Below are 14,713 nucleotides of genomic sequence, written 5' to 3' on the forward strand. Positions count from 1 at the left end.
ACGTAACATATTTTATTAGCCTAGTACTCTATTAGCTTAGTTCTCCCCTGAAGTTTTGGGTTCAGAGATTATATTTACAACAGGAGACAAATGTTTGTTTAAACACAGACTTTGGATCCACATCTTATGGGATAATTTCGATAGCTTTTTGTGGAATAATCTAAAAAGCACATTGACCATTTTTTAATACAAACTAGGCTGATAACCTTTAGGTGAACAAGATAGAACTTTGAAAATAATGCCACAGCCAAGTGGGAATATACAATTCATCAACCACATTTATACACCATGTCCTCTGTCTAGTATACACCATGTCCTCTGTCTAGTATACACCATGTCCTCTGTCTAGTATATACTGTGTGTCCTCTGTCTAGTATACACCATGTCCTCTGTCTAGTATACACTGTGTGTCCTCTGTCTAGTATACACCATGTCCTCTGTCTAGTATACACCATGTCCTCTGTCTAGTATACACTGTGTGTCCTCTGTCTAGTATACACCATGTCCTCTGTCTAGTATACACCATGTCCTCTGTCTAGTATATACTGTGTGTCCTCTGTCTAGTATACACCATGTCCTCTGTCTAGTATACACTGTGTGTCCTCTGTCTAGTATACACTGTGTGTCCTCTGTCTAGTATACACCATGTCCTCTGTCTAGTATACACTGTGTGTCCTCTGTCTAGTATACACTGTGTGTCCTCTGTCTAGTATACACTGTGTGTCCTCTGTCTAGTATACACCATGTCCTCTGTCTAGTATACACCATGTCCTCTGTCTAGTATACACCATGTCCTCTGTCTAGTATACACTGTGTGTCCTCTGTGTAGTATATACTGAACACGTCAGTCCCCAGGCCCAAGCCCAGTCTCCATAGCAACGTCACAGTCCACCCGCTGGCAGGGTTGCATTACAGATCACGAGGGGTTTGGCGTTGGTGCTGTTGTGGTCATGCCCCGGGCACATGGCCAGGTGGAGGCTGTCTGTGAAGGTGCCTGCGCAGAAGGAGAACAGGGGCGTCATGTTGTCTGCCCCGAGGAACGCCACCAGCCCTGTGGAGAAACTGCACAGCACCCCGATGTGACTGAAGCGCTTGGTGATGGGCAGGGGGTGGGGCACTCCAGCGTGCCAGGCTGTGTACTCCCCATCAAAGAACTCCACACACCAGGACTCACGCCCTCGGCCCAGCCAGCAGGACTCGGCCCGGCCCTTGCGAGGGATGGAGGGATAAGTGAGCCCCAGCTCCCAGTACGTCTTGCCGGTCACCTGCACCTCCCAGTAGTGGCACCCTGAAGCGAAGCCCTGCAGGCTGATCACGTTCAGGGTGGTGTCGAAGCGTCCGGGGTGCTCCGGCAGCTCCTGCCAGGTGTCGGTGTAGGTGACACTGTCTCCCTGAGCAGAGACCACCAGCTTGGGGTGGGCTGTGTCAGGGTCCAGGGACACCGCGCTGCGGTCTGGGGACAGAAACACACCTCACCAACAGAAACCCTCTGGAACCACCGGAGTGGGATCACATGTTGCTACAGCTGGTAAACACAGAGCATTCCTTGACTCTGAGCACCAAACTACACACTTCTAAAGCATGATCTCTGTGCTCTACTCGTACGTCTCTTTGGATAAAGACGTCTGCTGCATTGTGTGGTGTGGAAGTGGCATGGGGACTCACAGCCCCTGATGACTCTCTTGCTGATGGGGGTCTGTGAGCGCAGCAGCAGCAGCAGGTTGTTGGTCAGGCTGAGGATCTGCTCTGCTCGGGCCTCATCCAGACGGATGTTGCCTGGGTCACATCCACTCAGCACCTCCTTCACCCTGCAGACAGAGCAGAGCTGAAGGCCAGGAGGACCTCATCTCACATCCACTGGGATATTACAAGAAATGTCGTGTTGCAGGCAGCTTTACAACCTCATGAAGATATAAACTACCATACAAGTTGGTTGTGAGTGAAAACATCAGCTAGTTTGTTGTTTGTTTGTGACTGGAATGAAGACTCGTACTACCTCGCAGGGCTGTCGATGTCCTTGGGAGCAGGAACACATGTGAGAGGTTGAAACGAGAGACACAAAACAAAGACAGCACATGAGCACAGCAGCAGGTGTTACAACACCTCTAGTCACAGCAATATGTGTCACAGCTGTATTCAGAAGGGCCTCGTCACCATAGAGTCTGTCTGGCCCTCTCCTCCTCCTTCCTCCTCCTCTCTCCTCTCCTCTCCTCCTCCCTCCTCAGTCCTGGCCAGCTCAGAGGAGATCCTGCTCAGGTCCTCTTCTATCTCCTGGATGAGAGCACAGCTGGTCTCCTCCAGGTCATCCAGGGCCTGGACGGCAGCCCGCTCCTCCATCTCCATCTGGGTCAGGGTCACCCTCTGGTCCTCCTCCAGAACCTTCTGGATCTCCTCGTACTGCCTCCGGATGCTGGCCCTCATGTCAGATGACTTCTTCTGGTTGTGACAGAAAAGGAACTCTGATCTAAGATCTTATGTTGTAGCTTTGTCCACTGAACCATGCAGTGATGTGCTCTAACCGTCGCCTGCTTCTTAAACATACAGCAGGGTCCAACTGCCTGAGACCACTAGTCAAGATACTTTTATTTTGCGTTTTTGAATGTAATAAAAAAAATCTGTACAAATGATAACTTATATATCATCTTGACATTTGAGTGGAAAATGGAATCCATGTCTTTGTATTTGGTCCCTTTTTTGTGTTAATGAGGCACAAGGAGTGTGTAAAGCCCTCTGTGACATTGCTTGTAAAAAGGGCTACACAAATAAAATATGATTGATGATTTGACAATATTCCAAAGAGATTCTTGTGATGTCACAGAATGCTTGACTTTCTCAGTCTTCAATTTCTCCAATAAATTTAACTTAACCATGCTTAACTTGACTTAACTCAGACTTCTGGACCCTATTGTATACATAACAGTATTGAGAATTAACTGGAACAAATGAAATAAAGAATTACAATTTTTGCACACACGCTACATACAAACTTTTCAATCAAGGCAAACTGTGTACGGTCTGCATGTGTCCGGATGTCTGTACGGACAGATCTGTGTTTCACTGTTCCTGTCTCCACTTACTGTTATTTCACCTTGCCTTGCTGTCAGTTTTGTCAGTCTGAAGCGGACCGCCTCTCTCTGCCTCTTCAAGCTCTCCTGCTGCCTCCACAGATTCTCCTGTGAAGCAGCATTCCAAACACATTCAGCATGGAGGCAGAAACAGAGGCAGCTTCCTAAGTGGAGGCAGAGTAGCTGAGCCACACATGTGGTTGTGGGTCTCCATGTCTGCAGATAGTCACATCAACACTAAACACTCTCTCCTCGCTTCATGAACCCTCTGCCAGGGAAGTGACAGTAAAAGACAAACTCTCGCTTGATGTCAGAGCGTCTTAAATCAGTGAGCACCAGCGGCCACACAGCCAGGCCTCAGACCATCAATTTAGAGCCGTGCTGTGATTTAAGACTTGGCCCCTGGTTGGGTAAACAAGCCCATGTTTCAACAGCGACATGAGGTCACCTACCAGAGCATTAGGGGGGCTGGGCTGTACCAGGCTGCCCTGGACAGTATTCACCTTGACCCCTCTGTCATAACTCACCCACAAGGATCCTAAATGACCACAACCTTGTTCCCTGCGGTGACAGACATCTGTCTCTCATGTTCCTGTGTCTGTTCTCAATGAGTCTGAGTGACGTCTAGGGTACTGGGCACCAGTGCAGGAAGGGGACCTGCAGGATTTATGGGTAATCTGAAGAGATAGAATGAACTGATGGAATGAGGCTAGCAGGAGAAAGCGCTACATGCTAAAAGAGAATTCCAGCAGACCAGTTCAAGTGTAATACACTGTCAGTCTGTGAGTCTGCCTCTGTAATACACTGTCAGTCTGTGAGTCTGCCTCTGTAATATACTGTCAGTCTGTGAGTCTGCCTCTGTAATATACTGTCAGTCTGTGAGTCTGCCTCTATAATATACTGTCAGTCTGTGAGTCTGCCTCTGGCTCAGATTAAATACATTCAAATCACAGTTAACGGATTCTGCCACAAATACATGTTTTTATTAAAGTGTTAATGGTTATTCCTCAATTAATGAACTCCCCTGTAACAAGATTTAGATATACGCTGTAGATGCCACCATTTCATACAGTACAAAGTGTGTGTGTGTGTGTGTGTGTGTGTGTGTGTGTGTGTGTGTGTGCGACAGAGAAAGAGAGAAACTTGAGAAAGATGAAGACGCTTGTTTAAAAAGCAACAACAAGGCTCCCATTGGTCTGTGCCTCTTTATTGGCTTGTCCTGATCTTAACTGAGTCAAGTTGGTCCCATTACAGAAGGAAAGTCCTCAGACAGCACCACCCCCCCCCCTGCCATCCCCCCCCCCCTGCCATCCCCCCAGCCCTCCAGACCACCGTGGTTATTCTGGAGAACGCAGAAGACACACACACGCAGAGGGGAAGGATGTCTGCTTCAGCTGTCTAAACGACGGGATTTCAAGCTTTATTGGCTTAGAATTCAATACAACAAATGGCAGTGTGGGTTTCAGTTAAAAAACAGATTCAAATACAGCTTACATTGAATATGGGTCTGCTCATGTGGTGGTTGCTGAATATATCTGCTCATGTGGTGGTTGCTGAATACTTAAAAATTAATCGGAGATGAAGTTCCAAATCAACTGAGAGAAACGTAATCTTATCTGGCCTGGGAGCCTGAGTGAAGCAGTGTAATTTGTGTTTATGTTTGGATTGACTAGCACATGTCCTGGGTATACAGTACTGATGACAGGAACAAGCTTGGAACAACCAAATCTCCACAGTGCAGAGCCAGAGGAAACAGTGGGACGGGCTATTCAAGCTAGCACAAGCCTCACAATAAGCCACTGTTTGTTTCATGAAGACCCATTGAATCAATCCATTTGATATCAACATTGGATTAAAATGTTTGTGGTAATGTGAGGGCTACACTGCCAGCCTCACGCACCAGTCTGGCTTGAGAACTGTGTTTTTTCCTTCTCCTATGGTGTCGTGAGGTTCAGCTAACATAGTTCAGCTAACACAGTTCCACAGGAATCAACAGCAACACATGAGGAGATAAGCAGGACAGAAAGGAAAGCAGTTCCACTCAATGCAAAGCAAGAAACAAAACAAACAAGCGCAGTCAAAAGCAACATGACCAGACTGATTAGTCTTTCTCATTCTTTCTCATTCTTTGTCATTTTTGAACATGGAAGTTGTTTTTATTCTCATTCCCTGCGACCTCGTGAGCAAGTCTGTTCAATCACACACACTCAGTTCCCAGTCTCTGGAAGCTTCAGAGAAAAATAAATCATTCTTTCTTGTAAATGTCATAAAATAGTAGGAGATGAAGAAAAGAATGTCTACATCTATATTACAGTTTGTACTGCACAGTGTGACTGAATGTACAGTATACATGCAGTCCTGACTGTTAGAAGAGCTTGGCCTTCTTTTTCATGTCGTTGCGTTTCCAAAGAGGAAGCCTGTCAAACTCCTGGATCTCCATTCCAAAGATGTCAAAGAACGTTTCAGGCGCTAAGTGGCGCTAGAGTGAGAAGAGAGGTTCAGAAAAAAAGGAAGGGAAGGGGGGGTGGGGGGTAGGGGATGGGGGGTGGGGGATGGGGGGTGGGGGGTGGGGGATGGGGGGTGGGGGTTGGGGGATGGGGGAAGGGGGGTTGGGGTGGGGGATGGGGGGGTGGGGGATGGGGGATGGGGGTTGGGGGGGTGGGGGGGTGGGGGATGGGGGGTGGGGGATGGGGGGGTGGGGGATGGGGGGTGGGGGATGGGGGATGGGGGTTGGGGGGGTGGGGGATGGGGGTTGGGGGGGTGGGGGGTGGGGGATGGGGGGTGGGGGATGGGGGGTGGGGGTGAGTGGTTAGCATTGAAGCTTCTGTTTTCCTTGAAACATTCTCAATAAGCCATGGATACTGTGATTTTATTGCTGGTATTGTGTAACATTCATCACATGTACACTAAAATAAACAATGTCCAGTATCGATAGCAAGAAATGATACCTCAAGTCTGGTTCTGTCCACCTCTCTGGGAAGCTTAGCTCGCCCTCTACTGGTGATCATGAGCATTTCATATGGATAGACCTTCAGAAGGAGACACCCATCAGTAGGGGATATCAATGCACAGCTTCTAGTCACTCTTATCTGTTTAGTCAGACTAACATCTTTGTGACTTGAACATTTGTGAGGGAAAATACTGAGGTAGATAACAGGTGTATGTCCAGGCAGAGTCTGGGAGTGAGGGCTGTGTGGTTATGGTTAGGGGGCAGGTTGAATATGTTCACAGCTGAACAGGAGAAGCGTGTGGTGTCCTGAGGTATCATAGTGTTCAGGTTTGTGTTGATGTATCCATAGCAACAAGAGGACAAATGTGAGGGAAATACAGTCGCCCGGTGCATAAGTGCAAAGAAGCAAATAGCAAATCATAGAAAAGTTTTGGACAATTCTGGAAAGTAGCTTTTTTGGTGTAAAACTAAATCGGGGGGAAATGCTCTTAAAATCACCAACAAAATGAAATGTTTTGGTTTCTGACCAACTCGTATATACACCAAAGCCCAACATAAAGGTCTTCAGTTATAGAGTACTGACGGCATATGAGCTGTTTTAATGATACATTCAATGTTGGAGTTTCCACTGTATGTTACATACAGAATCCAGCAACCACTCTGGAGTGAAGCCATGTACATGTAGCATGGTCAAGCTAGCATGGTTAAGCTAGCATGGACAAACTAGCATGGACAAGCTAACACTAACTAGCATGGATAAGCTTGCATGGATAAACTAACATAGATAAATATGCTAGCATGGATACACTAGCATAGACTGGCTAGCATGGATAAGCTAGCATGGACAAGTTAACATGGATAAGCTAGCATGGACAAGTTAACATGGATAAGCTAGCATGGACAAGTTAACATGGATAATCTAGCATGGTCAAGTTAGCACGCTAAGCAAAACAGGTCCAAGCATCTCCTGACTCATTACTGGGTCATGTTGTGGAGCAGACATGTCTTCCCTGACCACACACTTGCCTGCAACAGGTGGACTACACAACATCTACTGGCTGAACTTAAACTGCTGCTTCCTTCTAATAATGTGACCCGTGTCATGTGATCAAAACTACAGTTACTGTACAGTTACAGTATATGTTAGGATGTTACGATTGTTACGATGACTTGTTGAATTAATTGCCTTTCATCGTACGTACATACATGTCATGTAGCAGATTATCCCAAAACAACATTTCAGAGAGATGTGATATTTTGTAAGTCTAGAAATGTAAAGAAAGGAGATACTTGCTTTTGGCTCCAACATATTAGGCATAGATACTCCCCTGTCCATTCTGGCAATCGCTGCACGGCCATCCTTTATGTGCTACAGAGCAGAGCATAACACACACAGGATGTAATATAGAGGTCGGGCGCTAGGGACGCATTCTGATCAAGGCTGCTTTAGTTTTGTTAGACGGGCACTTTGGGAACAATCAGTCAGAACAGTTAGAAAGGGCTTCAGAATGTTTAAAGTTGACTGTCAAATCATGTCAAGCGTGTATTAGCTTTCCAGTCTACTGTGTCTGGTAGCTAACTGTTAGCTACCCTCCTGACCTCCGTATACAGACTCCATAACACTATCGGTGTTCTGTAGAACATATATTCAAATGAGACGCTTGGATGGACTCGAGACAGCAGGCGAAAAGTGAAGACAGGCACGGCTGCCTTGTGCACTGAACAGGACGATGGGAGAGGCTGGCATGCAGGACAAACGCAGTGGTTGCTGCGGCGAGAGACAGTGAGCCGAGCGGTTAGGAGAGGGTGCTGTGAGGCAGGGGGTGAGGCAGGGTGGCGAGGCAGAGAGGCGAGGAACACGCGCCATGGGAACAAGCAGATGAGAGACATACCTGAAACTCTGCAAGACAAAATGAGACAGAGAAGGAAACTCACAGTTACCTGATTGATCTGATCACTAGATTATATCTGGTCTTCTGCAATAAAAACCTGACTGGAGAATTTTTTATGTAAAACAAAATCTAAACACAAATTATGAAAGCTCTTACTGTGTGTGTCTGTGTGTGTCTGTGTGAGTGTGTGTCTGTGTGTGTGCGTGTGTGAGTCGGTGTGAGTGTCTGCCTGTGTGTGTGTGTGTGTGTGTGTGTGTGTGTGTGTCTGCCTGTGTGTGTGTGTCTGCCTGTGTGTGTGTGTCTGCCTGTGTGTGTGTGTGTGTCTGCCTGTGTGTGTGTGTGTGTCTGCCTGTGTGTGTGTGTCTGCCTGTGTGTGTGTGTGTGTCTGCCTGTGTGTGTGTGTGTGTCTGCCTGTGTGTGTGTGTGTGTGTGTGTGTGTCTGCCTGTGTGTGTGTGTGTATGCCTGTGTGTGTGTGTGTGTGTGTCTGCCTGTTTGTGTGTGTGTGTGTGTGTGCCTGTGTGTGTGTGTGTCTGCCTGTGTGTGTGTGTGTCTGCCTGTGTGAGTGAGGGCAACTGGACTCACCTCGACCTCCCCCACACATGTCCCCATAGCTGTTGTACATGGTGAAGTCAGTGGACTGGGGCTGGGGGCACAGACAGCATTGGAAACATCAAGACAGACAGTGTGTTTCAGCCCTGCAGGGCTTCTTCTTACCAACACAGCCCCAGGGACTCATTCTGTGTGGATCTGAGCCATCAGACAGGCCTGCCAGATCTTACCCGGTGCAGTCCGTTTCTGCCATACCCAGGTAAAGATGATGTCTTGGTGGGAGAGGTTGCCTCTGAAAAGGTTGAAACAAAGCATTTTAGTTCAACAATAGAGAACAGAAAACAAAAAGTTAAAAGTTAAGTGGAAATCTACTCAAAGTGAGTCAACACTGCCGGGTTAGTATATCATCATTCTCTGTGCTTCATTCTCTGTGCTTCATTCTCTGTGCTTCATTCTCTGTGCTTCATGTGCAATGGTCAAATGGGAGTATAACAATGTAAGTATCGAAGCACATATAAATAAACAATCCTCTTTTATACTTAATAATACATTGATTTCAATTAGTGCTGTCAAACGATTACAATATTTAATTGCGATTAATCGCATTAATATCATAGTTAATTCGCGATTAATCGCAATTAATCGCACATTTTTATTTATTCTAAATGTCCCTTGATTTATTTTTGTCCCATTATTTTTTCTAATTTTAATGTTCTTATCAACATGGAAAAGTGGATCGGATTGCTTAATGCAAATAAATATATATTTCAAAACAACATTGCAATCGCCTGGCTTTGACGAGGAGGCGGAGAATTTGCATCAGCTGTGTGCTTGGCCATCAAGTGGTATTTCAGACTGGACGTGCTGAGATGATAGATCAGTATACAATGACAAAACACACAGATCACTTTGGTCTTGTCAATGGAACCATTTGTCAACTTTTTAAAAGTAAACTTTCCATTCAGAATCTTATTTGCATCCATTTCGGCGTCTCACGCTCGCCATCCACTCATAACGTACAGTTAGCCTATTACTCTTTAGCCGGCTCGCAAGCCCAAACAAGTGTGTGTGGCGTGCCTGTTGTTTTGTTTCCGGTCTAGCTAGATCCGGTGTGGTGTTGTAGTTTTTCTAACGTCAGCAGTTGTTGCAACAGCATGTGAAAAAAACTACAAAGTTTGCTATGCCAAAAAGAATGTTAATCGTGCAGTAAAAAAATTGACGCAGTTAATTTGGGTTTGCGTAATTGCCGTTATAACGTGTTAAACTGAAAACACTCATTTCAATCCGTATAAACAGTATAGTGACACATTGAAACAAGAAGGCATGCATATGGGGGCCCTACCTCCGTCACAGTTGGTGTGCGTGGAGTCAGAACGAGGGGCGGACAGGCTGTGGAAGGAGCGCTCTCTGGTTAGATCCTCTCTAGTCAGGTCCTCTCTGGTCAGATCCTCTCTGGTCAGATCCTTCTCTCTGGTCAAAGCCTTCTCTCTGGTCAAAGCCTTCTCTCTGGTCAGCTCCTTCTCCTTCTCCTCCTTCAGGATGAGCTTTCCTAACCCAGACTGGATCTGGGGAGCAGCCATAACACCCGCTCACACACACATCCGGAGTGGAGGGAAAACACAGTGTGTGTTTGTGTGTGTATCAGTATGTCTGTATGTGTGTGCATGTGTACTGTATGTGTGTTTACTGTATGTGTGGGTACTGCATGTGTGTTTTCTCGAGTGGTTGTGCTGGCTCTCTCTGACCTTGATGAGGTGTTCCTCCTGAATCTGTTTTCGTTTCAAAGCCTCCTCTTCCTCTTCTTCCCTGGACCGTTTTCTCCCTTCTGACCCTGGAACAGCATGTGCCCAGTGAAGAACACACACACACAGACACACACCAGAAAAGCACTGTAAAGATTACCCTATCAGTTTGCTTGATCAAAACTAATCACTGATTGAGTGATTAGTATTTGTCGTATTTACGTGTTTACGTAATACGTATTTTGTATTTCACACACAAAACAGGTTGAGGTGAGACAGAAAGAGGTTTGAAGCCAGTCTCAGACATCTCTGTCCAGATCATTTGTGTCTGATGTTGAGCTGTTTGTGGATTAAAAACGCACAACTGAAGCTTCTGCAAGCAGAAACCAGACGCAGCCAGAAGCCTTTCAAAGAGAACTGATCCAGAGAAGCGCTGAACAAGCAAACAAAACACAAAGCCCTCCCCTGAAGCTGTTACACCTTCCTGGGAGTCACATGACACGAGAGCGGAGATGCAGCCAAGCTTGAGCGAAGAGGAAGCTGTGAGCAAGGTGAGGAGGCTGAGGACTGGCGAGGTCGAGGAAAGGGAGGATAGGGAGGAGAGGGAGGAGAGGAGACGGAGGATAGGAGAGGGAGAAAAGGGAGAGGACAGGAGAGGAGAGGGGAGGAGAGGGGAGGAGAGGGAGGAGAGGGAGGAGAGGAGAGGAGAGGGAGAAGAGGGAGAGGAGAGTAGAGGAGAGAGAGGAGAGGAGAGAAGAGGGAGGAGAGGAGAGGGAAAGGAGAGGGAGGAGAGGGAGAGGGAGGAGAGGTAGGCCCTGGGAGTAGAGGGAGGAGAGGGAGAGGGAGGGGAGGGAGGAGAGGGAGGAGAGTTAGGCCCTGGGAGGAGCATAGAGGCCTCAGGAAGCCTACCAGGGGCAGCACGCGGGGGGGAGCAGGGCCAGGAGTCGCCTCCACTCTGAGGGCAGCCGTCTGGAGACGGAGTGTGGGCGGAGGGGAAGGTGGAGGATCTGATGATGTCATCAGACTTTCTTTGGGGCGCTACGGCAGCTGGATCTAGGTTGGCAACCAGAGGAACCAGGGGCTGTCAGAGTCTAGAAGTGCACATCTAAACACCTTGAAAACATAAAGATCATTTCTGCTGTGTCTTCACTTAAACAGAAAAATCCCCAAGGGCTCCAGTGGAAAGACGAGTTTGAAATGTTTTTGAAGCTGCAAAAACCTACCGTACAATGACTTAGAATTGTAATAATGAACTTGGCAGGTTAACTATTAGCACTGGCTTTGAGATGCTTTTTGCAGGTCAAAACTTCAGTTCAGGATGCTTTGGTTCAGAGAGAGACTTCAAACAGGTGGACAACACTGACAGCGAGGGAGGGTTCATGGAAACAGACCGACTCATGAGGTGACCTGGACACAGGACTAGACAGTGGACCACATGTTGACACTGTCTAAAGGCTTGGAACTGATACCAGTATACCTGATGATACCTGTATGGTCATTGACATGGTCACTGATCTGCAATTTTGAACTATTGTACTGTACTCCACTTAGGTTAGAATAGGTTATAGGGTTGTAATAGGTTTTATGTGCATTTAGGGTTAGTATAGTGTATTATTTATTGTTATCTGTATATTTAGGACGTTTCACTTATTTAAGTTCAGCATAGATGTAAATTATGTTCTGTGTACTTATATGTTATGTTGTGCCAGGTGCTTGCGTTGTCTTTTTCAGTGCCCAGTCTGACCTTGTGTTGTTCTGTATACCTGACAAATACAAGACTTGAACAATATAGTTTGATCATATCTATATGAGAAAGGACCAGTGAATGTACCGTGTTGTTTGTAGATGGGTGGTTTTCTGTAGATGTTGATCCCCTGATCTGAAGGCAGGAACACAAAGAGTTGTGAGATCCGACATGTCCACTGGATGGTGTAGCAGTGAAACATCACAGACAGAGAGCAAAGCACCACGCAGAAACGACAGCAAACTACCTATAAAGCACCACGCAGAAAGGACAGCAAACTACCTATGCTGTTAAACTGCCTTATATTCAAAACACAACAGCAGTCATCTGGTCTCTTGTGATAGGCTGATGTGTGTTTCTGGCTCTTCTGATAGGCTGATGTGTGTTTCTGGCTCTTCTGATAGGCTGATGTCTGTTCTGGCTCTTGTGATAGGCTGATGTGTGTTCTGGCTCTTGTGATAGGCTAATGTGTGTTCTGGCTCTTGTGATAGGCTGATGTGTGTTCTGGCTCTTGTGATAGGCTAATGTGTGTTCCGGCTCTTGTGATAGGCTGATGTGTGTTCCGGCTCTTGTGATAGGCTGATGTGTGTTCCGGCTCTTGAGATGCAGGCAGGACAAAGCAAGAGTGGACATTGAAATAGAAACAATAAATCAAGAGGCAGAAACAATGAAGAAAAGATTAATAGAACACAAGAGAGACAAGGGGAGAAGAGAGAGATACATACAGAGAGAGATAAATACAGAGAGAGGAGTTGGAGAGAGAGTGATGGAGAGACAGAGACTGGAAGAAAGAGGGTGTGATAGAGACAGAGAGAGAGACAGAGAGAGATACAGAGAGAGGGAGGGTGTGATACAGACACAGAGAGGGAGGGTGTGATATAGACAGGGAGAGATACAGGGAGAGACAGAGAGAGAGGGAGGTCTGATAGAGACACAGAGAGGGAGGTTGTGATAGAGACAGGGAGGGGGGGTGAGAGGTATAGCAGTGACAGGGTGTGCTCCAGTTGGCTCCTACCTGGGAGGTGAAAATGTTTAGGGGTCAGAGAGAGAGGCGGGGTGACGGGCCGGCTGTCAGGCCGGAGGGGCAGAGGGGAGCTCCTGCAGCTGGCTGGGTCAGAGCCTCCAGGGAGGAGAGCACAGGAGAACGTAAGCAGGGAACCAGGGAGGAGAGCACAGGAGAACGTAAGCAGGGAACCAGGGAGGAAAGCACAGGAGAACGTAAGCAGGGAACCAGGGAGGAGAGCACAGGAGAACGTAAGCAGGGAACCAGGGAGGAGAGCACAGGAGAACGTAAGCAGGGAACCAGGGAGGAGAGCACAGGAGAACGTAAGCAGGGAACCAGGGAGGAAAGCACAGGAGAACGTAAGCAGGGAACCAGGGAGGAGAGCACAGGAGAACGTAAGCAGGGAACCAGGGAGGAGAGCACAGGAGAACGTAAGCAGGGAACCAGGGTGGAGAGCACAGGAGAACGTAAGCAGGGAACCAGGGAGGAGAGCACAGGAGAACGTAAGCAGGGAACCAGGGAGGACATACAGGCTTGTGACAAAGCAAGCGAATGTGGCAATGGAGCTGGTCAGGTATGGGGAGAGGAGGAATAGATCTCAGACTAACAACCGTGCAGTTCAAATCAGGAGAGACTGGAATACAGACTGTGGCTCTCAACTACAACTACAGAACACACTGTCAACACAACAGGTGTTAGAAATGTTTCTTCAACTGCAGAGTAGAAAACAAAAGGTATTTGTTTTAACATACAACCACACATCACACGTTAATAACGACTCTTGTTGGAAAAATGACAAAAACCAAGACCATGCAGGTCTAATCAACAACAATCAATCCCATAGATTTAGCTTGTGTTTTCAAACATGCAGAGTCACTGACATGCAAACAGTCCTCCAGAAATCAAAGAGCTCTAGAGAGAGTTTGGAGTGAAAGGTCAAGTTAGTGCAGGTGGGAAGACCCCATGCCATGGGAAGACGGGTCACCCCAGTGTGGGGGGGGGGGGGGGCTGTGATGGGTGTGACAGATCCACAGTGTGGAGGGGGGGGGCTGTGATGGGTGTGACAGATCCACAGACGTCTCCGCCCTGCCTGCCTGTGCTGGAGCGAGGGGGGGGGGGGTGGCAGGGCCCTTACCTTGGGTGTGGGGCAGGAGGTGGTGTCTGAAAGGGGAGGTGGGGCGAGAATCACTGTGGTTGGAGCCCACACTATTACTGCACAGGGAGGAGCAGAGCTTCTGCATGCCTGTCAGGGCCTCTGCAGGATGGGGGAGGGGAAGGGAGGAGGGATGGGAGGGATGGGATGGGAGGGAGGGAGGGAGGGAGGGATGGGAGGGAGGGAGGGAGGGAGGGAGGGAGGGAGGGAGGGAGGAGTGGAGGGAGGGAGGGAGGGAGGGAGGGAGGGAGGGAGGGAGGGAGGGAGGGAGGGAGGGAGGGAGGGAGGGAGGGAGGGAGGGAGGGAGGGAGGGAGGGAGGGAATGGGGAGAGGGAGAGGGAGAGGGAGAGGGAGAGGGAGAGGGAGAGGGAGAGGGAGAGGGAGAGGGAGAGGGAGAGGGAGAATGAATGTGTACATGACCAAGGATCCATCCAGACAGCAAAGATGAGGGGGGGGGGGTGGTGATGGAGGGAGGAGGATGTGATGGAGGGAGGAGGAGGTGATGGAGGGAGGAGGCGGTGATGGAGGGAGGAGGAGGAGGAGGTGATGGAGGGAGGAGGAGGAGGTGATGGAGGGAGGAGGAGGAGGATGGTGACGGAGGGAGGAGGAGGAGG

The 14,713-nt window shown here is 48.1% G+C and overlaps 2 protein-coding genes across 2 annotated transcripts in view; both read right to left on the reverse strand.

The window, feature by feature from the left end:
* Positions 1-168: 168 nt before the first annotated feature.
* On the reverse strand, positions 169-3,168 carry LOC146268682 (zinc-binding protein A33-like). Its single transcript, XM_084667102.1, has 5 exons — positions 3,078-3,168; positions 2,155-2,436; positions 1,997-2,016; positions 1,666-1,808; positions 169-1,453 (listed from the first exon to the last, which is right to left on the reverse strand). Exons 2-5 carry the CDS (start codon positions 2,419-2,421, stop codon positions 882-884), a joined length of 1,002 nt encoding a protein of 333 aa, XP_084523228.1. The 5' UTR covers positions 2,422-2,436; positions 3,078-3,168; the 3' UTR covers positions 169-881.
* Positions 3,169-4,469: 1,301 nt separating this feature from the next.
* The window catches only part of LOC146268683 (actin-binding LIM protein 1-like), a 41,332-nt gene continuing 31,088 nt past the window's right edge, over positions 4,470-14,713 (reverse strand). Inside the window, exons 16-27 of the mRNA XM_084710246.1 lie at positions 14,082-14,201; positions 12,959-13,063; positions 12,031-12,078; positions 11,109-11,252; positions 10,203-10,288; positions 9,800-10,022; positions 8,688-8,749; positions 8,491-8,551; positions 7,908-7,915; positions 7,310-7,384; positions 6,014-6,094; positions 4,470-5,544 (exon numbers count right to left, since the gene is read on the reverse strand). Coding sequence (XP_084566372.1) covers positions 5,431-5,544; positions 6,014-6,094; positions 7,310-7,384; positions 7,908-7,915; positions 8,491-8,551; positions 8,688-8,749; positions 9,800-10,022; positions 10,203-10,288; positions 11,109-11,252; positions 12,031-12,078; positions 12,959-13,063; positions 14,082-14,201 — 1,127 coding nt within the window. The 3' untranslated portion in view covers positions 4,470-5,430. The remainder of the gene's footprint in view (positions 5,545-6,013; positions 6,095-7,309; positions 7,385-7,907; positions 7,916-8,490; positions 8,552-8,687; positions 8,750-9,799; positions 10,023-10,202; positions 10,289-11,108; positions 11,253-12,030; positions 12,079-12,958; positions 13,064-14,081; positions 14,202-14,713) is intronic.

This window comes from Hypomesus nipponensis, chromosome 11 (genome assembly GCF_054491055.1).
Source record: "Hypomesus nipponensis isolate SF chromosome 11, ASM5449105v1, whole genome shotgun sequence".
NCBI classification, from domain to species: Eukaryota; Metazoa; Chordata; class Actinopteri; order Osmeriformes; family Osmeridae; genus Hypomesus; species Hypomesus nipponensis.

Coding starts and splice junctions, on each gene's coding strand:
- LOC146268682 (XM_084667102.1), bottom strand. CDS start 2,421: ATGAGGGCCAGCATCCGGAGGCAGTACGAGGAGATCCAGAAGGTTCTG. Junction 2,017..2,154: donor AGGGCCAGACAGACTCTATG/GTGACGAGGCCC, acceptor CCTGCTCCCAAG/GACATCGACAGCCCTGCGAG. Junction 1,809..1,996: donor GACATCGACAGCCCTGCGAG/GTAGTACGAGTC, acceptor CTCTGTCTGCAG/GGTGAAGGAGGTGCTGAGTG.